Source organism: Pinus tabuliformis, chromosome 8 (genome assembly GCF_031772625.1).
Source record: "Pinus tabuliformis cultivar Carrire ecotype Pingquan chromosome 8, CPIR1, whole genome shotgun sequence".
Taxonomy (NCBI): domain Eukaryota; kingdom Viridiplantae; phylum Streptophyta; class Pinopsida; order Pinales; family Pinaceae; genus Pinus; species Pinus tabuliformis.
The window spans coordinates 1,755,539,752-1,755,553,618 of NC_142294.1; the positions used below are offsets into that span (position 1 = coordinate 1,755,539,752).

A 13,867-nucleotide genomic window follows, 5' to 3' on the forward strand; every position below is an offset into this window, starting at 1 on the left:
AAATGAAGAAGGACAGATCTACAAAAAGTTTGACCAAATTAAATCAACAGCTGAAAATCATTTCAAAAACCTCTACGGGCCTGGGAATGAAGGCAACAAAGAGGATATTGAAGACCTTCTCTCTAATATCCCTCACCTCATCAATCAAGAGGACAATCAAGCTCTTCTGAAACCACTATCTGAAGAAGAAATTATCAAAGTAATATGGGCAATGGAATCAGATAAGGCCCCTGGGCCAGATGGCTTCTCTATACACTTTTACAAAGTCTGCTGGAACATCATCAAAACAGATCTGTTGAAAATGATACAAGGTTTCTTCAGTAAAGCCAAGGTTGGGGGAGGCATCAATTCAACCTTCCTAGCCTTAATTCCAAAAGAGGTCAATCCAGAAACTTTTAGCAGATTTAGGCCCATTTCACTTTGTAACGCTTCCTATAAAATCTTGGCCAAAATCCTTGCAAACAGAGTCAAACCCCTCCTTGAAAAATTAATCTCCAGCTCTCAAGGGGGATTTGTTAAAGGTAGACACATCTTGGATAATGTCATTCAAGTCCAGGAAGTTGTCCACTCCAGTAAACTGAGAAAAGAGAAGGGGATTTTGATCAAGCTCGACATGGCCAACGCCTTCAATGGGGTCAACCACTCCTTCCTCTTCCAAGTCCTCCAATCCTTTGGCTTCCCTGCTCAGTTTATCAATCTCATCAAAGCCTGCATTGATAATCCTTGGATTGCCCCTCTAGTCAATGGCCGACCAACATCCTTCTTCCAAGCTCAGCGTGGATTGATGCAAGGTTTCCCGTTATCTCCTTTCTTGTATATTCTAATGGCGGACTCCCTCAGCAAGAAGCTTACTGCATAAATGAATTATGGTGACCTCCTCGGAATTCGCACTTCCAATGCCCAAAAGCCTATAAACCACGCCCTCTTTGCAGACGACTCCCTCCTTCTTGGTGGTGCCTCTACGAGAATAGCTAAATCTTTCGACTCTATCCTAAAAAGCTATTGCAGAGCCTCAGGAGCTATGATAAATGACAGAAAGAGCTCAATCTACGGATGGAATGTGGATCAAGGCAATCTGAATAGTATAGCCCAGATCCTTGGCTTCGAGGGCTACGCCCATTGGGACAACATCAAATATCTTGGCCTACCACTCACCTCCGGGGTTAATATCAGAACTCTGTGGCAAGGTATTATCAGCAAGATCAAATCCAAGATCGCCTCTTGGGGAGGGTTCTGGCTCACAAAGGGAGGAAAAACAATCTTAATAAAATCTGTGCTTTCTGCCCTTCCTATCTACCAAGCCTCTTTTCTTCTTGCTCCTAAACACATCATGGAGCAAATCTCCTGCCTTCTGCGAAACTTTCTTTGGCAAGGAGGCAAAGGCAATCAAAGAAAAATGCACTTGGCAAACTGGGATCTAGTAAAACGCCCAATAGCGGATGGAGGACTCCAAATAAGAGACCCTGCACTCTCCAATCTCGCTCTCAGCTGCAAGCTTCTCTGGAAAATCTATTCCAACCCTGCTCATCCAGTTAGTGACACACTCAGGAAAAAAATATGTGCAGGGGGTCTCTCTCAGGCAACTATCTGTTGACAACACCTCCCCTGGAATGTTAACCTGGGATTTATGCAGAAACAACATCAATCGCTTTAAGTCTCACCTCTACTGTATTCCAGGCAATGGGAAAAAAATTTACTTGTGGGAAGACTATATAATGAATAGCGCACCCCTTAAATCCCATGATGAAATTCGTGACCTCCGATGTTGGCTTCTAGATGCAGGGTATCACAAGCTATTTGACATAACAGAGTGGGATCGCAAAGGGAATTGGCAGGATTGGAGCTTCCCAATCGTACCGGAGCATCTCCTTCCACAGCTGGCAGCGCTGAAATCGCTCCTCTCCAACGTTGCGCCCATCCATCGTGACAGTCCAGATAGCTGGGGCTGGGGAGACACCGGCACTTATACCACTACAGCAGGTTATATCGCTCTGCAGCCAAAAAAAGATAAAATACGTTCTCCCAGCATTTGGAAACAGGTTTGGCATTCTACAGGACTTCCGAAAGTCAATTTTTTTTTTTGGATCCTCATGCATAACAAATAGTTGACAGGTGACAATCTACTAAAAAGAAACATTGTTGGACCTCATCGATGCATCATGTGCAGAAATGCTGGAGAGACAACCCCTCATCTATTCCTAGACTGTGTTTTTGCCAAGGAAGTCTGGAAAATAATGCTCCTTGATCTGCAAGTTAATCTGCCCCAGCAATGCACCGTGGCTGATCTTTACTCCACATGGTTCCAAAATTATCCTCATCCCATTCCCAACAACTCTCTATGGTATCACATTTGGCTTTCAATCCCTAAATTCGTGTGTTGGGAAATCTGGCTCACCCGAAACGACTTGACATTCAATAATACTCCTTGCTTCCCTACAAAAATAGCTGCTAAAGCTAAAGCTCTTCTCCTAGAATCTGTTCTTCAGCATTCGCAAAAATCAGATTCTTCTCTCCTCCCTTCTGAAAAGAGCTGGTTGAATCATCTTAGCCCTCTCCCCAAAGGCAAATTCCCCCCTTCCCAACCCTCATTGGAGATTAAGAGATCCAGAAGCCAGCTTGCAACTTTGGTGGAGGAACCAACTCAAAACTACAATTTTCTTCGACGGAGCCTCCAAGGGAAACCCTGGGGTAGCGGGCGCTGGTGGAGTCATCTACTCCCCAAACAACACTAGAAAAGATTGCTTCAGCTGGGGGCTTGGTCATCGTACAAATAACCAGGCAGAACTTCTTGGCCTCACAAAAGCCTGCCAAATTGTTCGGGAAAGAGGCATCAAAGATTGTCAAGCATTTGGAGACTCAGAAATCCTCATCAAGAAGATCAATATGCAGGACCAGTTCAACAACGCCACACTCAACAAGTCTCTGAAAAGGCTAATGACCATACTGAAGGACTTTGAATCCTTTCAAATTTTCCACATTCTCAGAAGCTCGAATAGTGAAGCGGATATAATGGCAAACAAAGGCTACCTTCTTGCATCGGGCGAACTCAACATCAATGACAATAGTATTATTCAAGCAAGTGTTCCTTAACCTGAGAAACAGAGTACATCAAGATGTATTAAGATGTAAGATATTGCAATGTAACAAGGTTGATTAGGCTCCGACCCAACCAAATCAGAAATAAAACATACCCGTTTCAGTTAAAATATATATATATATTAATTTAAAATTTATTAAATATTTAAAATACTTAAACAATATTAAATATTAATTTAAAATTTATTAAATATTTAAACAATATTAAATATTTCGGAACCTAAAATTTATTAAATACTTAAACAATATTAAATATTTGGGGCATGGGAAGAAAATTTAAGGAAAGAAACTTAACTTAAAACAATATTACTTAAGAAACCTAACTTAAAACAATATTAACAAGAAAGAAACTTAACTTAAAACAATATTAGCAAGAAAAAAAAAACTAACTTAAAACAATATTACTTAAGAAACTTAACTTAAAACAATATTAACAAGGCTGCATAGCTGGCATGCCCTGCCACTTAGTTTAATTATTGAATTTTAAAAAGTATGAATCAGATTCTACATTTGAACAAGGACTATCTAGTGGCTACTCTTGCTTAGTTTAAATATAGTTAAATTATAGTGAAAAACAATAAAAATATATAGTTTTATATTAATAAAAATCACAATTAAAATAACAAGATAATAACTCTATTTGTTCAATGTAGAACTCTATTTGTTGAGCATAGATTATAAGAACTCTATTTGTTGTTGATTTTTTTTTATAAACGTTAATACCATATTTGTTCAATGTATAATGTTGAGGGTACCGAAGTATTTTAGTTGAAAACAAAAAGTTTTCAAGGAAGATGGTAATGTCATTGCACCCTTGTTTAACATATATTTCTTAAATTTGCAAGGTATTGGTTTAAATGTGGTAGAGGTCATTTAACAACTCACACATTATTAATTATAAACTTTAATACCATATTTGTTCAACATATCGCGTTCAGGGTACCGAAGTATTTTAGTTGAAAACAAAAAAAATCAGAGGAAGATGGTAATGTCATTGCACCATTGTTTAACATATATTTCTGAAATTTGCAAGCTATTGGTTTAAATGCGGTAGAGGTCATTTAACAACTCACAAGTTATTAACCATTTTCAGTGCTTCATTCAACTTGACTTAATTTTAAAACGTAAAGGTATAATGTAACAAATGAGATTTAACAAAATCCTTCATTCAACTTGACGTCATTTAACAACTCACAAGTTATTAACCATTTTCAGTGCTTCATTCTACTTGACTTAATTTTAAAACGTAAAGGTATAATGTAACAAATGAGATTTAACAAAATCCTTCATTCAACTTGACTTAATTTTAAAACGTAAAGGTATAATGTAACAAATGAGATTTAACAAAATCCTATACCATGTTTGAGTGTGAAAGTGGCATATTTTCACTTCAAAATCTATTATCTACTTTTGTGTAGGGAAATTTAACTAACAACATTGCAATTGATTGTTATGATTGTGCAAGCAACATTCATCTTTGTTCCAAAGTTGCAGTTACCTTAATAAAAGTATTTTTGGGAGCTTTATCTCAACCCAAAATTATTAAGAAATATTCAAGAATATTGAGAACTAATTAGGGTAACTCTTGATAATATGGCACCAATGTCCCATTTTATATTAATTATTGACATGGCTCAAGAATTATCTTGTAATTATGATTTCTTCTTTAAAAAAAATATCCTTATTAGAGTAAATATATAACATGCATTATTGATTGGTACTAACACAAATTCAAAGCTAAACTTGATATTAGCAATGCTAGCAAAATAAAAGTAAAACTAAGTTTAATGGCCTTAGTGAAGAGAAAGTTATGTAAAAGGTTCTATAACAAATACATTTCATATTATCTACATATTTTCATTTATAGATAAAATATCATAATAGAGAATTTGCCAAAAAGAAAATATTTAATTTTAAGTTGACAAAAAATCCCCAACACAATATATCTTTCTCATCAAATATATCTTCATAATCAAATGGAAAATTAAAGTAAAATTATTGAAGCTTAGTTTAAATATAGCTAAATTAAAGTAAAATTATTGAATTCAAGTTAGTGTTAAGGTTTATAATCCTTTCAATTTAGGTTTCACTGATTGGTAAATTGAAATATTTTGTTAATTGTAATTATGCATTGCTTGCAGGTATGAACAACTTTGTTGCTAATTTCATTTTTTGAAATATGAATTCATCCACCATTATTAAGTGAATTATGACCTAAAACTACTTTTGATTAGCTATTGTCTTTTCTTCTTCACATGTGAGAAAACATGTAAATAACACAAAACCCAAAAGCACATGGTATGAGTAAAGTTCATACCCTTAAAAATTACCAACAAGCTATTTTAGGTAGTATGGATTTATCAAGAGCCTAGAGAGATCAAATCTTTTGAGTTGCAAACCACTCTCTAGATTTACATTATTATAAGTGGATAAAATACATACATTTTGTTATGAGTTAAGTAGATTAAAAACGTGCTTTATTTTTAAAAAAATTATATATAAAATTATCTATAAAATATAATGTAAAATTTTGAAAAAATAATATTTTAATTATTATTATAATGAAATATTAAAAACCATATATATATATATAACTAACAAAATAATAAATTAAATTATTAGTATATAAAATTATTTATAAAATATAACGTAAAATTTTGAAAAAATAATATTTTAGTTATTATTATAATGAAATATTAAAAACCATACATATATATATAACTAACAAAATAATAAATTAAATTAAACATAATAATGTAATAAAATAAAATAAAAAATCTTTTTAATTAAATTTATTTATAAAGAATTAAAACAAGATACAAGTTATAAATAAAACATTAAATTAAATTAAAAATAATAATAAATAATAATGAGACACAAAGTTGTAATTTATTAATATGATTAAGGGTTTATAGTTATATTTCAAAAGAAAACTAAATTGATTTTTTATTATTAAAAATATAGATTAGATGAAACTTATAAATAAAATAATAAAATATGGAAATAAGAATTTTGGTTTCAAATTTTATGGGAAATAATTTTTAGTTGTTGAAAGTAAAAAAATAAGCTTTCCTATTATTATCAAAATTAATGCTTCTAAATAGTAAAATTCCTATATTTGATTTACAGATTATTAAATATACTCTTGGACTAAATGTAATCTTGAATCTTGTCCAAATTACTATGACAAATTATCTATTCAACATAGTTAAAAAAAATGGCTTGAATAATTATTTCAATGTTCATACAGAACATTAAGTCAACAATATCATTTATCATTTTTTTGTGGCCTCATTACTTACAATTCCCAATAAAAGACAAAAGAGTAATGCCATATACCTAAAACTATGGTCTAATATGTATTAGAATATTTACATAAAATATAAAAATGTAATTTTTTTATCTGGATAGAAAATAATATTTTTCAAATAATTAGATATTTATATTAAAATTAAATAAAATTATAATATCAAAAACTTAATTAATTAATTAAACAACATGATAATATTCTTTTATTAAAATTAAATACTTATATATATTATTTTATAATTTTTAAAATATACAATTTCTTAATATAAAATCTCATATTTATTACCAATAATATTTATATAATAAAAAACAAATTATATTTTTTCATGCCTAGGCGCAATAATAATTGCCATTTGTAAAATTTATTTGAGTCGTTGAATGATGGGATAGCGTTACGGATACGGATTGTTTCAGAGTGATAGAGCATCTTGGTACACGCTAATAATTATTAAGGAGCGAAGGAGCCAATTAAATTCACAAAAATTAAAATAAATAAAAATTTAAATGTTTAATAATTTTGCTCAGGTAAGCCGGCGTATAAGCTTGTTCGTACAAGTTTATAATGATTATTCAATAAGACTTAGAGCTAAACAACCGATTAAAATTAAGAAAATTAAAATAATTTGTGTAACAAAAATAAATTAAATTAACTTACTAAAGTTAACTTTAACAGTTATAATTTAACTTTGTAGTCAAAGTGCAACTAATTCGAAGTCAAATTATTTTTGAATGCTTATATCCACTAACGTGCGGCAGGGATAATAAGTAATATTTCAGGCAGTCGCAGAAAATTTAACGAAAGAAACCTAGAATTTATTAAATTAAATACTTAAACAATATTAATAAGTAATCAATTTAAGAACACAAGCTAACCAGACAGGTCAAGGAAATCGAGGAGAGCGCAGAGGAGCCGAGGGCGAAAACAGGGTTTCCTTTGAGCTGATTCCATTGCAGGGCTGGAAGCAGTAACCTCTCGTTTCGCAGCACTGTATCGCAAAGGTCAAGAGCTGACCGACCGAATGGGGGCAGAGGGGTCCAGTGGGACCCCTACTTTCAAACAGATAATCATGCAGAAGCAGAGACAAAATAAGTATGAAGGGGTCAGGATTTCAGGGCTTGACAATAACAAGCAGAACGACAGAAGAAATAAGGAGAAAATACAAGGAGAAACTGACAAGCCAGACAGCACAACGGAAGGCATAGGCACAGTGGGTGAAAGCCTGACAGGGACAAAAGACAAAATAACCTCAATAATTAAATCATCAGAAAACAAGGAGCGACAAGTTGAAGAAGACAGGGAGCAAACTGATAATAGGCAAGGAAAGCCGGAAAAGGAGGGGGAGACAAGCACAAGACCCAACATATACTCTGCATCAAATGGGGTCTGCAAACCAAAAAAGACCAATAACCTTCGGGTTGTAATCACTGACCCCGAGATTCAGGCATATAGAGAGCACATGGCAGAACATGCTGTCATCTGCAAATTTATGGGCATTTGGCCATCTGAAAGGACTCTCTGTCATTGGATCAGACAACAATGGAAGTCAAGGGGGGATGTTAAGCTTCATTTGGGAGCCAAGGGTTTCTTCACAGTCGTATTCTCCAACCTATAAGACAAGGATAGAATTTTTGAGGGAGGTCCATACTTTTTGGCTTCAGCTGGTCTGTACATGCGACCATGGAAACCAAACTTCGCCCCAGAAAAAGAATCTTTCACCCAAGTCCCAGTCTGGATTCGTTTGTTCTCTCTCCCAATAGATTATTGGGGTTTGAATGACTTGAAACAAATTGGAGACCAGTTGGGAACATTTATCAAGGCCTCGAAAGCAACATTACAAAAGAGATATACATCTTACGCCAGAATATGTGTTGAAATGGACGTTTCCGGGGCACTGCATGAGGGGCTTTGGCTAGAATACAGGGACGAGGATTACTTTCAGGCCATAGATTTTGAGCAGATTCCCTTCCGGTGCCGCAAATGTCATGAACACGGCACTTGATGAGAGATTGTCCTCTGACTCGGAAGGAAGTAGAAACCGATACAACACAAGCCAACAAAGACAAAGAAACCGTCATAAAGCCTAAGTCTAGGCAGAGAGCAAATAGAAGGAAGAATATTAAAGGTAATACAGATAGAAACAACCACAACAACTCTTTTGTGATCTTAGATCTGGAAACAGATTCGAAGGATAAGCACAAAGCCCTAGCATCAGATGCAGGGCAGGATGAAAAGGAAGAACCAACCAGGGAATGAACGGATGAAGGGGACCTCAACAATGAAGTTCAAATGCAGGAGAGAACAGAGGAAACAGAAGAAGAAACTGACATGCTCACGAGTGATGGCGGAAGTGAGGATCAAGAATGGGAAGAGGCGCTAGCTAGGGAGGGGATGAACCTACCAGTAATTGCTGAGAACTGGAAGGCCCGAGGAATAGAGAATGCACCGGAAGAAGAAATCAGGAAGGTAAACGACCTGTTCATAGCAAGGCAAAAAGCAGAATTAGAAAAGCAGAACAGGAAGCTAGGTATAGTAAAAGGCAATAGCTTCCATTCGAAAAGTCTCTTATGGAAATCATCCAGCTCGAAGCAGAAGAAAAGAAGAGGCCGTAGAACTAGTGGTGAAGTTCTACAAGAGCTAGGCATGATAATGATAAACTCAGGGAAGATGAAGGCGCTTAGCGCCTTCCAGTCCTTCCAATGAAAATTAGTTAAATATGAAGATCATCTCGTGGAATGCAAGAGGGCTTAACAGCCCGGCAAAACACAGGATCTTAAAGCGGAAAATCCAGAAATACAGACCAGAGATCATGTTCTTACAAGAAACTAAATGCAGCAGCTCCAGTATCAACAATCTTTGTAGGAAGCTTGGAAGAAATTTAGAAGTTTTAGAGATTGAGAGCCAGGGACGAGAAGGAGGCCTGGCAACTATTTGGGACACAAGGGAAGTCCAGATTTTATCAGCTGAGGCGAACAAACACTTCATAGCGGTGGTTTTTCAACCCATAGGTAACTCTGGTTCTTTCCTTTGCATCAACATTTATGGTCCTCAGAAATTAGAAGATAAAATATAATTTCTGAATTCAATAACCAAACTTATTGAAAGATATCCAAGGTCTAAGTGTATATTGGGGGGGTGATTTCAATATGATAACCACCCTTCTGAAAAAAAAGGGGGTCTTAGGAAACTTAATAGGGACGCGGAAGCCTTTACAAGCTTCATTGAAACTGTCAAAATGGTAGACATATACCCCAAGAGTGGCATGTATACCTGGAACAACAGAAGGGGGGGAGAGAGGTTGATAGCTTCTTGCCTGGACAGATTTTTAATCTCAGAAAGCATTATAATGGATGGCATAACAGCAGAATCAGATATCCTTCCCAGTGGTGGGTCGGATCATTGGCCGATCTCGCTTATTGTTGAAGTTCAGGGTACTCCAAGGAATAAACCTTTCAGATTTGAAAAATTCTGGTTAGACCACCCTAACTTCCTCAAGATGGTTGAGAAATGGTGGGCTGAACCTTTGGAGGCAAGAGGATCCAAAATGTTTAATCTACAAAAGAGGTTGAAAGCAACCAAAGAAAAGATAAAAGAATGGAACCGAACAGTTTTTGGAAATATATTCCAGGAGAAAGCCATTCTCGAGAACAAACTGGAACAGATTCACAGAGATGGTGCAGCAGACAACCACAGTGTCGAAGCTTTGGAACAGGAAACAGTTCTTTCTCAACAATGGCACAGAAGATGTATACAAGAAGAGATACTTTGGAAACAGAAATCTAGAGTCCAATGGCTTAAAGAGGGCGAGCAGAATACAAAATTTTTTCACAGGTCGGCTCTAGACCATAGAAGTGCTAACAGAATTCTTGAATTGAAAAACAATGCAAGGGAGATATTAAAGAATCACAATGATATATCTGCTCTGCTTTCGGATCACTTCAGCTCAATTGCACAGGAACCACCCACAAATAGAGAGGAGGCCATCAAGGAACTTACAGCATCCATTCCTAAATCCATTACCTCAGATCAAAATTGGGCCCTTTGCAGAGAAATCTCTCTAGAGGAGGTGGAGGAAGCCATCCGGAGTATGCTTAATGATAAAGCACCAGGTCCAGATGGATTCACCATCAACTTCTACAAGGCTTGTTGGAATACTGTTAAGCAGGAGGTATGGGAGGTAGTTGAGGATTCTAGACGTTCAGGAACTATTCTAAAATCCCTCAACTCCACCTTTTTAGCGCTCATTCCTAAGGTTGAAGAAGCAAAGACACCTGAGAAATTCAGACCCATTGCCCTATGTAATGTGATCTATAAAATTATTTCAAAAGTCATAGCTAACAGACTGAAGTCGATTCTTCCTGGTATTATTTCAGAAGAGCAGTCGGGTTACGTTGAGGGTAGACAAATTCTAGATAACATCTTGTTAGCGCAGGAGATGATTCACTCACTCCATTCGAGAAAAGAAGTAGGAATGCTAATGCAATTAGATTTATCAAAAGCTTATGAAAAAGTAAGCTGGAGATACCTTGAAGTTGTTTTGGAGGCATTTGGTTTCTGCAGGACTTGGATCAAATGGATACTTGCTCTCATCAAATCTCCAAGATATTCAATCCTTGTAAATGGTGCTCCCTCAGCTCCTTTTACTCATTCACGGGGAATAAGACAGGGGGATCCCCTATCCCCTTTCCTATTCGTTATCCTAATGGAGGGACTAAGCAGAATCATAGCCAAGAAAAAAGCTGAAGGATCTATAAAAGGTCTGCAACCGATAAGATCGTTACCAGCCACAACACATCAACAGTTCGTGGACGACACCATGTTACATGGTACTCCCACAGTGAAGGAGGTTGTGGCTTATAGGGGTATCCTTGATCTCTTCAGCCGAGCCTCTGGCATGGAGATTAATTTCTCCAAATCCACAATTTTCTTTTTCAACACTCATCCGACAGTTCAAGCTCACCTATCCCAGCTTCTTGGATTCAGGATTGGTTCCCTGCCTTCGAAATATTTAGGGGCCCCCCTGACTCTGAAACCTTGGCAGAAAGCTCACTGGGAGAAGGTACTTGCCAACATGGAGAAAAAGTGCAGGCACTGGACACACAGAGCCCTAAACCTGGCGGGTAGACTTATCTTAACCAAGGCAGTTCTGCAGGCAATTCCGCAATATTTACTTTCTATTCTTCTAGCTCCCAAGGGTATTCTGCAACAAATGAGAAACATACAGAGATCCTTTTTATGGAGTGGGAATGGGGATAAGAAGAAATGGGCGTTGGTAGCGTGGAGTAAGCTTTGCCAGCCAAAATCTAAGGGGGGGTTGAACTTAGTTGATCCTTCAGTGGTCAACAGAGCATGTGGAGCTAAGATATGGTGGAAATGGATTAAAGAACCCAATTTACCTTGGGTGAGGCATTGGAAGGAAAAATACATTCCAGACTGTGATACTCAGGATCTCATAAGACTTCAAGAAGTCCCGGAAGGATCGCCAATATGGAACCATGCCAGAAATAACAGGAGCTTAGTACAGGAGCACAACTTTTGGGAGATTCGCAATGGAAGGCTTGCCATGTTCTGGGAAGATGCGTGGCAGCAATTCCCTAAACTGGACACCCCAGAGCTTACTCTCCTCAAGAGAATAAGTCAAAACAAAGGTCGATACAGAGTCAATCAATATTGGACTCAAAGCAGTAGGGATCCGATATGGAGGGAATGGATCAATTTAAGTCGTGGGAGCACAGAGGAGAACAACGAAAGCTCACAGCAATTCCATGAAAGAATCCTCAAAAGAAAGATTCGAAAAACTGAAGAGGATGATAAGCTAATATGGGGTTTAAAAGGTAATGGTAATTTTTCATTAAAAGAAGCTAGGGATATAATTGAAAAGGAAGAACAGGTAGAAGCCGTGCCATGGAGCAGCAAAGTTTGGGACTGCCTATTTTGGCCGAAAATCAGGACCTTCCTTTGGCTTTTAATGCGAAACAAGACTTTAACTTGGGACAACTTGTGCAAGAAAGGTTTCAGGGGACCCTCAAGATGCCCTATGTGCCTCGTCGAAGAGGAAACTATTAACCACCTGTTTAATGCTTGTGAATGGGCAAATCAGTTGTGGAGCTGGATGGAAGGAATCCTCAGTAGCTCTGACCGAGACAGAGAATCCATTCATAGAACCATACTGAACTGGAGAAAAGACTTCTCCAATATTCTAAGAGTCAACAGCATATGGAAGTCTGTTCCAGGCTTCCTACTGTGGTCAATTTGGAAGGAACGTAACCGCAAAATTTTTCAAGACGAACACAAGAACATAGAGTTCTCTAAAGACAGTTTATTAACTAATATTCAACAGTTAATTCAAATGAAATGCAGAAAGGACTGTAACGAGAAACCTTCAGCTCAAGACTTACGCATTTTGAAGTGTTTTCGTCTGGAAGCCACCAGCAGCATCACAACTTCAAGACACAGAACGCAACCATCCTCACAGATCGACAAATGGCAGAGTCCGCCGGAAGGTGGATTGAAGCTAAATTTTGATGGGGCCTCGAGAGGCAATCCCGGCATGGCAGGAATTGGAGGTGCATTACGTAACCATCATGGAGAAATTCTGCACATATATTACAGAGCGCTTGGGGAAAGCACAAATAATGAGATGGAATTTGCAGCGCTCGAGCATGGTCTGAGAATTTTAAAATCCCTACGAATTTGCAATGTAATTGTGGAAGGGGATTCATCTCTAGTTATATCAACAGCTAAGAGAATTCAGGGAGGAACTAAGGCGAACAAAGCCACAAAACACTGGCAGCTCGCCAAGGTGACGGAGAATATAGCAGAACTAATGGATGGAATGAAAGGTTTAGTCTTTCATGCGGTAAGGCGTAAGGCGAACGGGTTGGCGGACTACCTAGCGAATTGTGGCGTGGACAATCAGGACAGGGGGTGGGACAGCTGTTGGGAGGAAGTGGACTGCCCGAACCTGAAGGCGAGATGTTTACAGCTGGCACAGCAAGATCTACACGAAACCGACCGGACCTCACCGGCATCGGTTTCTGTTTCCAGGACCGCATTCCTGGTGATACCGGTAACAACTTGGGTTTTCATCACGGGAGCTGGGCGACTAGACAGATGCGGCGGTGGTCATTATGGCAAGAGAAGGCCAAATATGGGAATTATCAATATGGTTCATGCCACGAGAGACTCTGTAGAGGCCGCTTGCGAGGAAGGGACAGTTGGCTCAACCGTGACGGGAAGGCATGCAGCTACATTTATGTTAGGTCAGGGAGGGGATGTGGGATTTGTGCAGAAATCTTTCGTATTAATAACGAAAGTACCTCCACTCTGCAGCGAAGGGAATAGTGCATTATGGGAAACTCCATGGACAACAGCTATTTAACGGAGAGCCGCAGCTCTGAATCTTTCACCTCTGTTCATAGCACTGCGAGAGACTACCACTTTTCTGCCCGTAGAAGGATTCAC

General features: G+C 37.6%; 2 protein-coding genes across 2 annotated transcripts; both read left to right on the top strand.

Moving 5' to 3' along the window:
* The first annotated feature begins 8,075 nt into the window (after nt 1-8,075).
* On the top strand, nt 8,076-8,405 carry LOC149243129 (uncharacterized). Its single transcript, XM_089371129.1, has one exon. It carries the CDS (start codon nt 8,076-8,078, stop codon nt 8,403-8,405), a length of 330 nt encoding a protein of 109 aa, XP_089227255.1.
* A 714-nt stretch (nt 8,406-9,119) lies between these two features.
* Nucleotides 9,120-13,784, top strand: LOC149243130 (uncharacterized). The gene is made up of 3 exons (XM_089371130.1): nt 9,120-9,411; nt 9,739-10,138; nt 10,235-13,784. The coding sequence occupies exons 1-3, from the start codon at nt 9,120-9,122 to the stop codon at nt 13,782-13,784; spliced, it is 4,242 nt and encodes a 1,413-aa protein (XP_089227256.1).
* Nucleotides 13,785-13,867: the final 83 nt, after the last annotated feature.